At 38.4% G+C, this 18,102-nt stretch overlaps 1 protein-coding gene across 1 annotated transcript; it reads left to right on the top strand.

Annotated features, from left to right (window-relative positions):
* Positions 1-907: 907 nt before the first annotated feature.
* Positions 908-10,808, top strand: LOC136813034 (uncharacterized). Its single transcript, XM_067069546.1, has 12 exons — positions 908-1,050; positions 1,346-1,650; positions 3,202-3,334; positions 3,741-3,943; positions 4,644-4,764; positions 4,971-5,162; positions 6,446-6,603; positions 7,585-7,768; positions 8,090-8,428; positions 9,084-9,374; positions 10,103-10,317; positions 10,749-10,808. Exons 1-12 carry the CDS (start codon positions 969-971, stop codon positions 10,806-10,808), a joined length of 2,283 nt encoding a protein of 760 aa, XP_066925647.1. The 5' UTR covers positions 908-968.
* Positions 10,809-18,102: the final 7,294 nt, after the last annotated feature.

The raw sequence follows: 18,102 nt of genomic DNA, 5'->3' as shown, positions 1-18,102 counted from the left end.
ATCTAGTAAGTACTAGTAATAACATGGTTTGGATGGTGATTTGGGAATAACAGTCCCGAGGTTCATTCAAAACATTTCAAAATAGCCTGAACGTAGTTTTCAATGAAACAAGTTCGAAGTTCGAATGACAGCTAACCAATCATAATATTCGAATTACAAAACTATGAAATCGATTAGTTTTTGAAAAAGGTCGTAAGGCCTTTCTTCGAATATTTTCTTTTTCTCTTTTCGTGGGGTGATTACAGCAGGGCTATTACGGATTAATTACCCCGCTCCTCTTACATTTCTAAGCTAAATGTAATCAGCCATATTATTACAACAATATTCCAATGGTGGCACGTTATCTGGCGTTCATTACCTGATCGTAGACTTTGTAGCATATTACAAACAAGAATGTCAGAATACTGGAATAGATTTAGTGTCCTTAAGATACTACGCATTGATAGACCTTCCTATTTTCACTCTTTTCACTACTTTTGCTTTTTCAAACCGACTAATAATCAAAGTATCGATAGACGTCAAACGAGCTTATCAGTGAAGCTTTATATTGATGTAGAACGGTGAAGCTCGGTATACGCTTATTTTAACATCAGGATGAAGCTGTGTCCCACTAACATTCTTCCGATTGGTAGTGTGAAGGTTTTTATAGCAGACTTGTACCGTAATGAACTGTGCTCGAATCCCAATCACTTCCAAACAGGCAGACAGGCTGTTACAGTAGCATAATGATCGACTCTCACAAAACATGAAGGTGTTAGAAGTCCAATTTATTCAGAACGATAAATTCAATATACATTCTCAGTTGATCTTTGTTTTCTGTTCAGAAATTGTCGCACATCCTTAATTTCTGGTTGCACACCTTTTTAGTAGACCCTAATAAATGCTTTCTCTTACTTTAATCATCAGATAAAAATTGTGAAATAATCAAATAAGGCAAGGATTATAATGTAAAATCAAAACTTGTCAACATGATAACGATATACCGGAAATGTTTGGGTTTAATTTTTTTTTGGTTTGTTGTGCAAGTCCATGGTCAAAACAGCATCCCTGGTAATTATAAGTTTATTTTCCATTAGATCACACCCAAAGCAAAGGGGCGAAGGTTTTCAAGGTTACAGGAGGTGGTAGGAGATTCGCGTGTTATGTTTTATTTTTTAAAGCAGCTTTCTATATGCATAAACAAAATTACTTGAAAAAATACTATTCTCTTGGCTATAGCATACCTTTTATAGCACACATTTTCCAAAAGAAACTCAATTTTAAATATTTTAATCTCGTGAAGCTCTTCCGCTGGAAATTAATTTTCCATTATAACATGACCTTTATATTGCATTATCTTTTTCAGCCGATCTGTGTCATCAACCGATTGGGATATCAGATGGGCAGATCTCCGACATCAGTGTGGGTGATAAGTTAAACAAAAAAAAGAATTCTGACTCTGCACGTTTTCTCACACGCTTTCCAGATGACTGCATTAAAGTCAGCCTCATTGAAATGCAATTCGGAAAACCTATGACAATCAAAGGGATTGCTTTTCGGAGCTGGACCAAAATTAATGGCATAAAAATGTCGTATGCTTTTCGAAATGCAGATCCTTGGGCACTTGTTGGAAATAGCGTCCGTGGAGGTGACAAACCCAAGCAATTCAGGGTATGTTTATATTGCTAAGTACTCTATTTTTGCAATTTTGACCCAAACAATCACATCAAATGACAGTAGGGGATCGGAATAAAAAGGGGGGGGGGGGGCTATTATGATAATGATGAAGGGAGAGGAGGACCTAATTGCCGGGGGTGGGAGCTTGGAAATTGTACCTTTAAAACCAATAACTAAGGCAATTATAGACTTAAACCAGGCTATTTAGAACAGTTCTAATTGCGAATTTAAGTTGGATGTCTGAAGTCAACGCGTTACCTTCTTTTGACGCTAAATTATGATGTTAATACGATGACTTCAATGATTTTAATTGCCAACTTTCTGGCTACTGTTCGCCTACTCTAACAATAAGAATAGACAATACGTTGGGTCGCCTTAACGTTGGGAATGATGTCTCCCCTGTTTTTTTATTATGAGGGCAAAATTTAAGATTTAGTATAATTCTAACCTTCTAAATTCACGTTGTTCGCAACTTATCTAAAGTTTTTGAAATTAAAATGAACCATTCCATTTTATATCCATACAGGGGTTTGGATGGAAATTTCCAGGGGTAATCTGAGGAGAATTTCAAGGGGAACTAAAGGAGTGTTTTTTCATTTTTTCCAGGGGATAAAAAGTTATTCTAAAATTTATAGGGGTTAAAAGACTGCTTTTAGTTCGTCCACCCTCACTTTTAAGGTAGGAAAAGAATTTTTCCAAGGGTATTTTTGTATTTTTGCACATTTTCAAGAATTCCTTTTTGACTTGAAAAGGTTCGTCCAGCCTCCTCTATGGATTTTTAATGGAGCAGTCCAATTCCTATATAGAATTAAGTAAAAAACAAGTGAATGGTCAAGGAAAAATTTTTCAAACGCTAGTGCTGCAAATATCCGCTTTTTCTCATTTCCTTGAGCCTTTAACCCAATTTCCCACTTGTCAATATTTCTCATTGTTTAAATTAACAAGAATGAATTACACATCCAGAGCTCTCTACAAATCTCTCTGAAAAATAATTTTTTGTATTTTGCCAAGCATCTTTTTTCCGAATATTGTTTTTTCTATCTGTATAATGATTATGCTTTTGCACAGAATTGTCCATCCTAGTCCCTTGAGTACACGTTTTTTATAAGAACATCCAAAATTTTTGAAGCCTTCGAATGTTCTTAAAAACTTAAAAACGTAAAGAGGTTCTTAAGATGTTCTCATTTTATAACCATTTTCTGAGTATTTTTGTCCAATTTCCTTTCAGAAATCGGGTGTTTTGAGTCTGCAAAGCCATATAATATGTTCTTAACTTGTTCTTAATATTTTTCCGAAAAATAATTGGATGATTTCCCTCTTTTCCCCGGCATAGTTCCTAGAGGGGTCAATCTCCCTCATTCAGCATATTTGAGGATCGACCGAAAGACTCTTCCTTATGCGGAACCTTTTTCAATCTCAAACCATCTTCAGCTTTTGGGTAAAAACTGTTTTAATGTGATACATATTTTATATTTTGAAATAATTTTGATTAGTTTCTGTTCAAAAGATCTGGTCCAAAAAAATAGTACCTTGATTTTTTTTTAGGATTTTTCTTATAATGGAACAGGAGGTGACATCGAATACAAAAATATCGACGATTGGATCACAGTGCAGTATGTAAGGATAGATTTACCGACTGCTGCCTGCATCCAAATGGAATTTTATGGCTGCCCAGAAGGTTGTTTGATTTTTCTATATTTGTTGTACATTATAAGAAATCCTAGGCTACGTCATATCTTCCTTTATTTTCGAGCGTAAAACTCCTACTCTTCGGGATACGAGCATCTGCTCTTGTTTTGAATATTGAAATTCTCCGGATAAATCGCATGCGCACTGAGGTTTTAATGAAACAATAGAGACTTTCGAAACCTAAGCCGCAATCAGCTGTGTTTTAAACATTCTTTTTTTTGAAATCTCTATTGATAAACATCTTTAGTAAAACCTATTAATAAGCAATTCCTGGTGGGGTTACTAGTGGCCGCCTATAGCAGTACCTAAAGACTAAGAGTAAGGCCTAAAAGCCTGGATCTGTCTATTGTGTAGACTAGAATGATCGTTCATAACATTTTCTCCTTTATTTCCAGTTTGTCATTCCTTTATCACCTACCCAGAACTACAAGAAACTGGGCAAAACAGTTCTTCCACAGAATTCGAATGCATCAAAGATAGAACAATATCTTTCCAACATGCAGTCACACTGACTGGTATCAAACTTGATTTTGAGAACGACACAAAAGCTGAACTCGAAATGGAATGTATCAATTATGTAACATCTTCAATAATAAAGGTATATGAGAACTGTAATTTTCTTTTGTGTTTCTTATTTCCTTTCACAAATCAAGGAATGGATCTTAAGTCATTCAATTAGCTCAATCGGTAGAGCATTCGCCTTACAATCTAAGGGTTGTGGGTTCGATCCCCGGTCACCGCCAACTCAGCGAATGAGTATCTTAGATTGGATAATCTGATCTAGGCGGTAAGTTACTGGGAGCTGAGAGTATGTGCGGCGCTCCACCTCAGCATTCGACCTCCCAGGTCTAGCGCAAATAGGAAAGGAGATAGATTCCCTTACTTCTAGCTCCACCGTCAGCCACTAGATGAATAAACTTACTTACTTACATAGCCCAGAAAACCTGTTTGCTGAGTCCGATCTATCTAATGGCGATGGTTTCAGCAACGGGTGAAGTCGCTAGGGCAGACCTAGTACATTTTTCTGTTCACATATTTTGATTGCTTTAAAAATCTCGAAAAGGCAATTTTTTACACTTTTGGGAATTCTTCATATCCCATCAAAAGACAAAGGATGTACCAAAGAAAAATAAATTTCTAATTGTGTCACTTTATAACGTTGCGAAGAGGGGTATGTATAAAGGTGTCAACGGGTACTCTGGCCAAAAAATAATATCATAACAGAAAGAGTCAGGGCAAGAAAAATTTGAATGTAAACCTTGAAAGTTCGTTAAGTTACTATTTTTGTCTCTTTTTAGGCAAAATCAAGAATGCCGAAACGTTCAACAGTTTTATGGCTTGACAAAGAATATATTTGTGACGCAATCAACTTGAAATTAACATCCTGTAAAACTTTTTCAGTGATCGGCTGCAGCTCAGGTAAATAATCATCATAAAAAAGTGTTACCGTATCGTCAGAGAAAGTAGTTCTCTAATTATTAGACCACGGGTGTATTTAATAGACTGGTATGGATGTTGAAATTTTGAAAAAATCCCGGCATCCAGCATCCATTAGTTTTTCTTTAAGTCTTGAAGTAATTTTTCTAATTAGACAAGTTTCAAATAATTTTTTGTCTATTGATCAGGGAGTATATCTAAACTTGGCTTACAAATTGGTCAAAGTGGAAGTGACAACGGTCGTGGTATATTCACCGCTAATGGATCTTCAGATGACACAAATTTCACGCCCAACATGGGGCGTCTTCATTCGATGGGCGGAACTGGGAAAGACAGATACCTGCGATACAGTGGGTGGTTATCAAAGCCTTTCACTAAATGTAAGCAAAAAGCCAATGAAGTATTAAGCCCGAAGGGTTAGAAGCAAATCTTTATCCTTTCTCAAGCAAGAAAAAGTGAAGCCTTATAATATACGCCTTTATTTTTGACGACGGATTGAATTAAGCCGTTTTTTGTCTTTGTTTTTGAATGGTATATTTTTTGAAATCTAGCGGCGAATTTTACTTTCAATCTGCTATTTGTATAAAAACCACGCGGGCCGCTCAAGGCCGAGCAACTTATAGGTAGGATTTAGCGGCTTCAAATTCTACTAAGGAGATCCGGGCCTTTACTTCATTGTACAAACTTTCGCCAAATATAAGTAAAAAACTAAACCTCTAAATGTGCTTTGTTTCCTTTCTCGCTCAGGTTTAAGGTTTTACTTTTACTTTCAAGTGATCCCGTTTCCGATACCAGGCCGGTGTCTCCTATTGTTATGTGTTTCAGTTACGCGCTAAATAAAACACAATTAATTTTTCTGCGGACCAATCTTGGTACACATCCGTGTCCGTCCTTCCAATGTGAAAAAGCTTGTGAATTAAAATTAATGAATAAGCAAAGAAACTTATATAAACTATTAAAGAGAAGTTCCTATTGTCTTTTGTAAATGTTAGCCCTTCAGGCATCTTTCTATTTTTTAAGAGGTTCTCGGGGAGTCTCAAGATTGATAAGTGCGTTCATGATGATTTGATGATTTGCAAAATCTTGGCTCCGTTGCTCTGTTGCTCTATATACTGATTAGCCCGTAGGATTTGAATGTAATTGGTTTAGAAGGCAGATTTATCAAATGAAAAGTATTAGTAACAAAAAATTAATGTTAAAATAAACACTGAAAATCTTCGAGTATTTGGTCATTTGCAGGTAGGTCTGTAAAATACGCATCGTTACCCGCTGGAACTCGGGAACCACTGGAGGTTTTAATTTGCAAGTTGACTAACAAAATTTAGCAAAAAAAAAGAAAGTGAATAAATTTCTAGGGGGTCCTAGTTTCCGTATTTCAAAGAATTGTGACGTCATCAATGATGCAAGGCTTTTCACCAAAGATGCCAATTCATTTAGTGATGCGCACTTTCCAAAATTTGAAGTTGCTTTGATAAATAATTCAAAAGTTATCAAAAATTTTCGTTTAGGGGGGGGGGGACCGATTACCTCCCCTCTCTCCGAAAATGTAAGAAGGGTTAACATTCTATCGTATCAGGTTCTGCTGTTATCGTCTTATGAAAATTTCAGTATATGTCAATGCTATTTAAAATGTCACAAATTTCTTGATTTCTTGTATTTTCAGTTGATGGTACAATTTGGTTAAGAGTTGACTTTCCAGAAGTTTTTTTGGTTCATGGAATTGCGATTTCTGGGTCAGGCAATGCAGCTCATTATGCAACTTTGGAATATTCTATTGATTACATATATAATGGTGCAACAAGCAATTATAATAATAAAGAGGTTTAGTATACCTGTGTTAATTGTTTTTAATTGTTTACTGGAACCCCCCACTCAAATGTAATTTCAATGCAGTATTAGAACACCCGCTTGTCTCACAAACCTAGCAGGATTTTTTCAGCCAGTGGGAATAAAAATAACGGACTGAAGTTCGATGGGGATTGATATTCCCATATTATTTATGGCAGAGGATTTCAATTATTTTGTTTTTAAGGCAGAAAATTCAGTGGCGAGCATAATATTTAGCAGTGAGGATTGATTTATTTGATTATTTTCAATGGGGAGAAAAGATGGAGGATAATTTTCCACTGGGGACGAAATTTTGGCCAATTTTTCCAGTGGGAAGGGGTTCCACTGGGTCTGTGAGAAGGGGTGTATTAGAGAAGTTTGATCAAATCACTTATTCTTTCAATTCTTATAAGCATGAAAACCTTTAGTCGATATCTCTCAAGCTTCGGGTACGCCAGTATGGCTATCTGGGCCAACATTATGCTTTGATTTTTTTATGTCTACAAATTGAAATTTCGAACATGGTCATTCATCGCACATCAATAATACTTGCCTCACTTCGTAACTTCAAATTTTCAAATGTCTTTGGTATTAAAGCCAGGTCCTTTTTAGCTTATTGTACTCTCTCTTATTCGATCTACAGGGGGGGGGGGCAAGGATTTCTTCGAATTTAAAGAAAAATTCGAATTATGGGAAGTGTTACTCTAAAGTTGAAGGGACCAATGATCTAGTTTGAATTACACAGAAAGAGTGAAAAAAACGATAGGTTCGAAAAAGAGATGGTTGGCTGTATACCCTGCGTTTGACATTCTGAAAGTTGTCCTCAATTCTAACATGACAACTTATCACACGACTTCTCTTACAATACTCGATATTTTACTCGTTCCGTGATTTTACCGATATGTTTCCTCGCCTTTAGAATTGATTTGATAACAGCTATATTAATCTGAATACCTCTTTTGGTTTTCATTCTAGATCATAGCAAGTGTCATCCAATCAGACAAATATCGTTATTTGACCGATATCAAAGTGTTCAATACTTCATTTTTGGCACGGAACATTATCATATTCCCTCATAAATGCGCCAATGATCTTATTACAAACAATCCCTCTGGATGTGGTATTCGTTGGGAAATATTGGGAAGCTCTAAAAGTTTAGGTAAGCCAGCTAAACAGAAATACTCCCATTGATTAAAAATATGCGCAGTTTAAGGTTGCCTTTTGGAAATTTCATCTTAAAACAAACTAAGGCAAAAACTGCGTATATAAAATCAGACATAAGTCGTTGCGAGAAAAAGGTCTCCAGAGCTCTCGTGGCTGCTGTACGAAAGAGCATGCAATTGGATAAAAAAAGGTTTGATTCAGGTAATATCAGCGTCTACTTTCTGGCTAGAAGAATATCGCTACTTCCAAAAAGTATGTAAAAACACAAAAGCTCTGTGGTTGAATAGGTTGAACTAACGACTGTTTGTTGTTCCAGGAAACCTACCACGACCCAAGATAATAGACGATGGACGAACAACTCAATGCGTCTCATTATACGTGGAAAATTCCGATGATGTATCTTTCGTCAAACATCCAAAACTGCTTGATACAGATTACAAAACTGAAGAAAACAAAACTTCGCATAAAACTGATTGTTACAAACGGTTGAATCTGAAATTTTTAGAACCACGTTTGAAATTATTTGCACCATACAAACAAGTTGTGGATGATATTGAGAGAGGCACCTTATATTATTACTTAACGTTCCAATGCACTGCTAAGTTTGGCGATGAGAGATTGACTGTGGAAAATAATGTCACTGTGGATTTTGAAGGTATAACTTCAAGAGGGTAACTTATTTGTGACACACCCGGTATCTGAAAGGTTGAGTTTTTCTGCAATTCTTTTTTGATTCACCTCATTAATGAGGAATGGTGATAAAAATATGATTGGATCTAGACTACACGCATTCCCTCCAGCATGTTTTGATACAGAGGATGCTAATCGTGTCTAAAATTCCCGTTCTAGAGTTCCCCCAAATTTGAATTACTTCCCAGCTGGCACACAACATTGTTTCAACATTCAACTAACATTATATGGACGTTGTGAGCGTTAGATGAACGTTGAAACAACGTTGTGTGCCGATTGGGCTGTTTTAATTTTCTTAAATGTTCAGAAATTCAATGATTGTGCAGCCTAAATTGGATCAGGTGCTCAGAATTAATTTTCCTGTGTTTGCGACTACGAGTCATAAGCATCATATTTGTCCGACGGGAACTAGTTCGGAAACAAACAAAAACCCTGCCTCCACCCACCCATTGCAGTACCCAGTTCCTTATTACCGCCCAGCTCCTCTCTGTCGTTTCATAATATTAAAATAAGAAATGTGCGTTCCCTCTAATTGTATCGATGATAACCTGGCAATCATGCTGTAAGATCAATTAGATCTTAGCAGTTTTACTAAGAACCTACTTCAATTTTCTACACAGAACACCCGAATCCGCCATCTTTCATCCAATTTGATGGTTACCATGACAACCAAACAATCGCATTCTCCTGGTCCTCAAACACTTCGGAGCTATTACTCAAAAAGTTATCTTACAATATCACAGTTTTCTCAACTAAAGATGACGTCATTATATACCAGTCCTCCAACATCAATGAGAATAAAACCAATATCTCAGGGTTCGACCAGTTGACCAATTATACGGTGATTGTCCAGTCCAGAAATAAATACACCTTCTCTAAAGAGACCACTGACCTCTTTTTTTTAACAATGGGTAAGATATCTTCTTTATTTTTCGGGCATCTCGTAATTACTAAGTAGTTTTCAGCATTTCTAATACAACGTTCGTTCGTTCGTTCGTTCGTTCGTTCGTTCGTTCGTTCGTTCGTTCGTTCGTTCGTTCGTTCGTTCGTTTCGTTCGTTCGTTCGTTCGTTCGTTCGTTCGTTCGTTCGTTCGTTCGTTCGTTCGTTCGTTCGTTCGTTCTTCGTTCGTTCGTTCGTTCGTTCGTTCGTTCGTTCGTTCGTTCGTTCGTTCGTTCGTTCGTTCGTTCGTTCGTTCGTTCGTTCGTTCGTTCGTTCGTTCGTTCGTTCGGCTCTTTCATTCGTTCGTTCGTTCGTTTGGCTCTTTCATTCGTTCGTTCGTTCGTTTGGCTCTTTCATTCGTTCGTTCGTTCGTTTGGCTCTTTCATTCGTTCGTTCGTTCGTTTGGCTCTTTCATTCGTTCGTTCGTTCGTTTGGCTCTTTCATTCGTTCGTTCGTTCGTTTGGCTCTTTCATTCGTTCGTTCGTTCGTTTGGCTCTTTCATTCGTTCGTTCGTTCGTTTGGCTCTTTCATTCTTTTTGATTTTTTGCACAAAGATGCATAACTATAAACCCTCGAATGTGACGGAGCTCGATTTTTTTGGAAAAAATTTTTTGGGTAAATTTCAGCTAAAAAATGGCTAAAAAAAGGGTTTTTTGGATTTTGTGAAAAATTGGATCATTATTTTCGAATTCGTTATAGGCGCTTCGAAACCATTAAAAGTTTCAGCGAGTAATTTTGCTTTAACCCAATTTGCGATAACATTTGATGAACCTGATCGCAACTTTGGTGACATTGTTGGATATCAAGCATACTGCAGAGGTGGAGGTGAAGAGGTGTATCGCTCAATAAATAAAGATGATGAAAGAAAAATATGGATGACTAATCTGGAAGGAAATACTAATTATAAATGCAAGGTATTCATTTTGATAGGATATATGTTTTTTTCAACATTGATTGCAGTGCCCATGCCAAGAGGGAGAAAGCGCCTACTTCGGAACATTAAAAAAGAACGACAAATTTCACTATCCACAACAACATTTCTCTTTGTTTATCACGGGAATTAACTACATGTGGTTTAAAAGAATGAAAAATTACGCATGCGTTTTAACTTTGTTTTGAACATGAAACAATGGCCCCTTCACTTTTAAAATCTTGGCATGGGCCCTGGATCGCATACCGAATATAGGGTCAACACAAAAAAAACCACAGAGTTAAAAGTTAGCATCCTAAAATGTGTAAATTTAAAGTCTCGTTCTTCGTGGAAATAGTCACATGCTACATAGGTTGTGCGCTTCCATTCTGATATGTTTACCTAAAATTTGGGGTAACTTGTTTCAATCTATAGCGTTTTCATTGCCACTACACGAAGACTGATAAGACTCGGTTTTCAAGTAGAGACACATAGAAACCGTAACGTTCACTCAGCCTGTTCGGTAAAATATCACCCTCAAAAAGACAAAGATGCGGATAACTTTTGAACTGGAATTTTTTATACAATACGCATCCCCTATTCTAGCCTATACTAGACGTCACCCTCGTGTTTTCTACGCAATTAACGTCTTTTCCATTTTGTGATATTTTCGAATGTTTTGAGCCCAGGTTTTCGGGCTCTAAACATTCGATTTTTTGACGTCACTTTTAACTTTCGAAGCTCCTGCAGTAGCAAAAACATCGAGTTTGCGTCAAAACACTTGAAAGGCTTCTATTTTTTGGAAATCGTCAAAGTGGAACTCACTAAAGGCCGGTGTCCACTTTCGCGCGAAGCACGCGAAACTTTTCACGGTATTTGTAACGTCATTGGTTGATTGAAAAATGAAGCAATTCCATTGGTCAAAATTGACGTAACGTTTAAAAAAAGTTGAACTTCCTTCAACTTTTTTTTTGTTCGCGCGAAACTTTTTTATGACGTAATCTTTTCTTCAGGCAAAAACGGTTAATAAATCTTAAATCATAAATCTTTCGCGCTCTTCGCACGAAAGTGGACATCGGGCTTAAAGGTCGGTCTCCACTTACGCGCGCTGCGATCGCACTGTTTGGCTTCAATCCTTTTCAACTTTTTTCAACCGTTACGTCAGATCGCGTCAATGGAATTGCTTCATTTTTCTTTTGACCGATAGCGTGGAAGCTTTGATAGATTAAGTGCGATCGCAGCGCGCGCAAGTGGAAACCGGCCTTAAGAAACGAGATGAAAAATCCCGGTTTTTAGTGAGGTGCTCGCTACCACTTTTCATGATACGCATCATTGCAATGTCTTCTACGGACCAAACAGCTGATTGGTTGCAAGTGACGTATTGCCTGATTTTACGTTACTTTCAAACAATCAGCTGTTGAGTCCATGATGTAATGCCAGAAGACATTGCAATGCATATCATGAATATCAAAATCAATTTAGGGTATTCGAACAGCCTACGTGGTTCATAGAAATATTACCTAATGATACAATAGCTAAATGTTCATGATTATCTAAATAAACTTTGTTGGATATTCTAGGTTCGTGCATTGGTTACACAACACAAGATATTTGGGGAATGGAGTGATGTTATCAGCGGTAAAACTTTAAGTAAGTAAGACTTTTGCGCGTCCTTACGCTCTTGTTACTGTATTTCTCATGATTTTTATTGAACAGTGCAGTACAGTCACTGACCTTTATATACCCTGGACAAAGTTTCTCAATCCCGGCCAAGCAAACGCTTTGATCGTAGTTTCCACTGATATATTTAAAGTATAATTCGTGTTTTCTTTGTTAGCCGATCTATGCCATCAACCGATTGGAATATCTGATGGACAGATCTCCGACGTCAGTGTGAACGGTAGGATAGCAGAGGAAAAAGATCCCGACTCTGCACGTTTTCTCACACCCTTTCCAGAAGAGAAAAACTGCGCAAAAAAAGTCACCTTCATTGAAACTCAATTCGGAAAACCTATGACAATCAAAGGAATTGCATTTCGCAGTTGGAGTAAAATTATTGGCATTGAAATGTTGTATGCCTTTCGAAATGCAGATCCTTGGGTACTCATTGGTAAAAGTGTTCGTGGAGGGGACAAACCTAAAGAATTCAGGGTATGTATGCGTTTGCTGTCGCTTGTTGTTGCTTTCGTTGCTTGTTGTAACATTAGTTTTCTTAAGAAACAAACAAAAAGGGAAGATATTTTATACACGCTTTTTACAAGAACAAACTATATAACAACGTAAGGCTTCAATGGCCAAAATTTCAAGAACAAGTTAAGAACATTTTAAGGCTTCGTGGACTCTAAAACACCCAATTTCTTAGAAAAATAAGAACATGTTTAGGGCATTTTTAGGTTTAAGGCTCAAAAAGTTAAGGACATCAAAAGGCTTCAAAAATTTTAGATGTTATTATAAAAAACGTGTATGTATTAATACTGGCTTGTTGTTTTTTTTCAAGGAATTTTCTTATAATGGTGAAAATGGTGAAATTGAGTACAAAAACATTGGTGATTGGATTACATTGCAATATATGAGGATTGATCTCCCAAATAGTGCTAATTGTCTGCAAATGGAGCTCTATGGCTGTCCTGAAGGTATGTATTATCTTCGTTGACCTTTATAATACCCTGTACCAAGCTTTATCCGCCATCTTTGATCCGAGTTTTTTTTTGAAGGGTATCGGCAGAAAAACCATGTAAAGGATTTGTGTTCAAACATGAATTTGAGTCAGTAAAAAAGCCTGCTTATAAAAACTATCTTCTAAACATCAGTCAAATTTTCCACATCAAAACACTATGTTCCTCTCATAAGTCTTCATAAATAACAGTGACGAGTATCAAATTAGCTACGTTTCAATATGCTGTTTATAAATCAAAGTTTAATTCCCGAAGGACAATTAAATGTGACGTCATAGAAAATTACAAAAGCCTCGAGGGACGTATAATAAAGATAACTATCCTCCAAATGATGCTGGTGATTAAGTAATTGTTTACACCCCCCTCCTTGAGATAATGCATCTCAACAGAATGCAATTTTGCTTCACAGCGCAACGCACAGTTCTTCAATATATGTACTTCACATTCAATAGTATAACATATTATGACAGTTATGTTTTCATGTAGTGTTCGTGTAACGTAGTTCTAATCAGTAACGTTTTCAGGTGTAATCAATACATTTCATTACGTGAGTTCAATGTAATGTTCCGTGGAAGTAAGTTCAAATTTAATGAATACCAATACGTTGGTTAGGTCATTCCTTTATTTTGTCGTAGAGTTGACAGTTGGAGAGTGTAGAGTTGATGAGTTGATCTTCGTTTTCTTCGTGCCCAGGAAGCACACAAGGTGTTTTCTTCGCACCCCAGAGGTAACGCAAAGTGTTTTCTTCATGCCTCAGTGGCACACAAGGCGTTTCTTCGTGCCCAGGAAGCACACAAGGCGTTTTCTTCGTGCCCAGGAAGCACACAAGGCGTTTTCTTCGTGCCCAGGAAGCACACAAGCGTTTTTCGTGCCCAGGAGCAACAATGGTTTCTCGTGCCCAGGAAGACACAAGCGTTTCTTCTTGCCCAGGAAGCACACAAGACGTTTTATTCGTGCCCAGGAAGTACACAAGTTGAAACAGGATTGGCAAATTGATACACGTTGATGAACAATTGATTGAATTGATGTAGATTATCTTCTTTTATGGTGAGCAGAGGAATTCCGATGCAGTTGATCTTCTTTCTTCATGCCCAGGAAGCACACAAATTAAACAGTATGAACGCAAACATTGGTTAGTTGACTTCAGCAGCTGGTTGATTCCAGCTCCAATCTTGAAAATCTTTGTAGTTGGTCGAGTGTATGTACCGTCCTTTGTGGTGGACTTCAACCTTTCGTACTTCTCCATCTGAACTTTTGAATACTTCTTTGATTCGTCCAAGGGTCCATTGACTTCGGACAAGATTCTTCTCAAGCATCATCACCAAGTCACCTTCCTTCAGTGCAGGAGAACTTGTCTTTCGCCATTTCGACTAGTGGTCAATGTCGCAAGATACTCTTTGGACCACTATCCCAAAATTGGTTCGTTATTGATTGTACCTGCTTCCATTTTTCGAGGAGCTGACCGAATTTCGTAATCCACGCTTTGTGATGGGTTTTTGAAGAAGGTCTTCCCAAAAGGAAGTGATTGGGAGTCAATGGTTCAAGATCGTTTGGGTCATGCTAACATAAGTTAGTGGTTCGACTGTTGAGTACAGCTTCAACTTCTGTCATTACAGTTTGAAGAGTGAAATCGTTTAATATTGCTGAATCGTTGAGGAGACACCGCGTTATCTTGGACACTTTGAATCAGACGTTCCCAAACACCTCCCATATGAGGTGCTTCTGGTGGATTGAAATGCCACTTGATCTCCTTTCTCTGAACGACTTGGCAATCTTGAGTTGATCCATTCGTTCGATTTCTTCTTTAACTCGTTTGAAGCGCCCTTAAATTAGTACCACAATCAGAACGGATCATCTCTGGATTTCCTCTTCTGTTGATAAATCGGTCCAGAACATTAACGAAATCGTCAGCTTCTAATGATGGTGAAACTTCAATATGCACAGCTCTAGTGACAAGGCATGTAAACAGACATCCCCATCGTTTGACTTTGCTTCTCAGGACCCTCACTTGAATTGGTCCAAAGAAATCTACTCCGGTGTGGAAGAACGTTGGGGCTCCCACAGTTATCTGTCGACGGGTAGGTCTGCCATCTTGACTTGGCCTGGTTTAGGTCTCCTCTTCTGGCACTTGACACAACTTCGAATAACTCTTTGACGATGCTTCGGACAGCGATGATCAGTACTGTTGTCTCAGGAGTGATATGAGGTGTTCTGTGCCAACATGATGATTTTGCTCGTGGTAATATCTTACAAGCAAGCGTACAGCATGATGATCCTTTGGCAAAATGATTTGATGTTTGGCAGCATATGGAAGCATTCCTCGTTCAGTCTGCCGCCAACTCTCATCAGCCGTCATTTGTGTCGATGTAAGGGGTCTAGTTTGGAGAGTTTTCCAAGGAGTTCTTGGATGAGTCATCATTGAATGTTTCTTTCTGGATGATCTTTAATGTCTTTGTAAATCCAGCCCTTTCTTCGTTGATTGAGAGGTCGCTCTTCCTTTCTCTTTGCGGCTCATCTTGGGTTGCAGAAGAACAATCACCCAAGCAACTGCTCGGATCAGTCTTTTCCAATTTGAAAATCTGTCGAACTTCACAATCGGTGTGATGGATGATAGTTTACAGACTAGCGTCTGCTTTTTGATTTCTGTATTGTCAGGAGACAGGGGTGTCACAGATGTTGTTGGCCAGTCTGCCTTGTTTTTGAACAGGAAGTCTGGTCCTTCGAAACAGCATCTGATGGCTTCATTGTCATCAATATCTCCTCTTGTTGCAATGTCGACTGGGTTGATTTTTTCTGGTATGAAGTTCCATTGATCGACTTTAGAATGGTTTCGTATCTCAGCAACTCGGTTTGCAACAAAAACCTTGAAACGTTTACTTTCGTTGTTGATGTACTGGAGATTGAGTGACGAGTCTGTCCAGAATCGAATAGACGAGAAATGAACATCGATCTCCTCTACGATGGTTTCTTTCATCCTCACTGCAATGACAGCTCCTTGCAATTCAAGTCTTGGCAACGTCAATCTTTTCAGTGGAGCAACTCTTGACTTAGACAGTAGGATATGGCATGATACAGTTCCTTCACTCTCGATCCTGACATAAGCTAACGCAGCAAATGCCTTCTCGGAAGCGTCACAAAAGATATGTAGTTGCACGTCTTGGTCACCTTCAAGTTGAGACTTCGTGGGACAGCAACAGTGGATGCAATGTCAGACTTCGACAAGCCAATCTTCATAACGATTTTTGAGAGATTTGGAAACTTCCTCGTCCCATTCAAATTTGTCTCTCCATAGTTCTTGCATGAAAAGTTTGGCGACAAGTGTGATTGGTGTCAAGAGGCCAAGTGGATCGTAGATAGTCGCTGTCTTCTTGAGGATGGATCTTTTGGTACATGGCTTTGATCGATCAACTTCAATATAGCACAGGGAGAATCCGTCAGCCCAAAAATGTGTACGAGTAATTTATAGTGATCAGGAGGTTTGTGAGACTTTGGATCGTCTCTCCACAGAAATCTGTTTGCATCCATGTCAGCCTTTTTTAATCTCACTTGACAAAACATAGCTTCGATATAAGCAACTACAGCAACTCTATGGCGTCTAAATCGAAGCAAAACGCCAAGAAGGCTGTTCAGTAGATCAGGACCACTGTACAGGTTGGAATTCAAGCTTTCTCCGTGTGACTGAGCAGCAGCGTCGAACACCATACGTACTTTGCCTGGCTTATTCACACTGGTGACTCCATGATGAGGGATGTACCAAGTAGTGGCTGTGTGGCATAATGCTTCTTCGTCTGAGAGTTTTCTGATGTATCCTTTCTCAAGGTAGGATGATATGTTCTTAGCATACATCTCAAAGAAGTCAGGATTGGATTGGAACTTCCTGCAAATTTGGTTGAGGCGTTTCTCAGCCAAGATTTTGCTTTCAGGTAGGTTGACGTCCTTCTTCCAAAGCATTGGTACGATGTAGTGACCATCTTTGAATTCAGTTTCTTTGTCAAGAATTTCTTGGTTACGTTGATCGTCGATAGAGCGTGATTTGCTTTCTTTGACCTCAGTACCAAATGATTCAGTCTCCCAGAAACTGCTGTATTCAACCTCAGAGAGTTCACTTCTGATTCCCAAATTTCTGGTCAGTGCAACAAGTCGACTTTCAATCAGATCTGAAGTACCATCATACACTCCAAGCAGAGTCCAACCGAGTCGAGTCTTTGAAGCATATGGGTAGCCTTTCTTTGACTTCCTGAAATCATGGCTGATGAGAACATCTGGAACATCAGCACCAATCAGTAGTTGTACTTGGCTGCTGTCGATATCTTTAAGACCGAGATCTCTAATGTAATCCCAGCTAGAATCAGTTGTTACTGGAACTTCTTGTCCTGGTACATTGAAATCCGAATCATTGAGGGAGTACACATTTTTAACTTTAGTCTGGTAACTGCCGTCAACAGCTGCGATGGTGAGATCAACCAGCTTTGTCGGTAAAATAGTACTATCTTTGATTGTACCAAAGTTGATTTTGGTCTTTCTTCCTTGAAGATTTAGTTCCTTGCAAAGTGATTTGGTAATAAGGGTACATTGGCTGCCAGTATCTAGCATGCGTATGTATCAACCCACATACCGAACATTCTTCACCCGAACAGGGACAACTGCAGATAGACATGGACTTCTTCCCTTTACAAGTCTATTTATGGTGGTTTCGATCTTCTCCCCATCAGGTAAGTTGTCTGGTGGGATTGAAGGATCTTCAGACTTTACCTCGTCAACCTTTGGAGAGTTCTGCTGCTCCTTTGGTGCGGAAGATTTAAGCTTTGGTTGATGAGACTTGTCTGGCTTATCTGGGCCTTTCTTTAGACCTTGATGCAGGGTTGTATGATGTCTAATCTTGCACCCATCAATGAAGCAATGCCTTTTGGACTTGCAAGCCTTTACGTTGTGTTTCGGGCTGAGACAGTTGAAGCATAACCTTTTCTTTCTAACGAAAGAAAGAAACCTTTTTCTGTGTCACCTTTGGATTTGTAGATGGGACAGCGATACAACCAATGATCTTTGTTGCATAAGGAACAACGGCGTTTCTGCTCTTGATAATCATCATCAGGAGAAGTTCGGTTGTGCATGTT

Source organism: Clytia hemisphaerica, unplaced genomic scaffold (genome assembly GCF_902728285.1).
Source record: "Clytia hemisphaerica strain Z4C2 unplaced genomic scaffold, Clytia hemisphaerica genome assembly, whole genome shotgun sequence".
Classification (NCBI taxonomy): Eukaryota; Metazoa; Cnidaria; class Hydrozoa; order Leptothecata; family Clytiidae; genus Clytia; species Clytia hemisphaerica.
The sequence above is the reverse complement of the archived record's forward strand: the minus strand, read 5'-3'. Positions and strand labels throughout refer to the sequence as shown.

What these genes read in the sequence shown, in the direction of transcription:
- LOC136813034 (XM_067069546.1), top strand. Translation starts at nt 969, where the DNA reads ATGATAACGATATACCGGAAATGTTTGGGTTTAATTTTTTTTTGGTTT. An exon ending in GGGAAGCTCTAAAAGTTTAG is followed by an intron (nt 7,769 to 8,089) that starts GTAAGCCAGCTA and finishes TTGTTGTTCCAG; the next exon opens with GAAACCTACCACGACCCAAG. An exon ending in CCTCTTTTTTTTAACAATGG is followed by an intron (nt 9,375 to 10,102) that starts GTAAGATATCTT and finishes AATTCGTTATAG; the next exon opens with GCGCTTCGAAACCATTAAAA.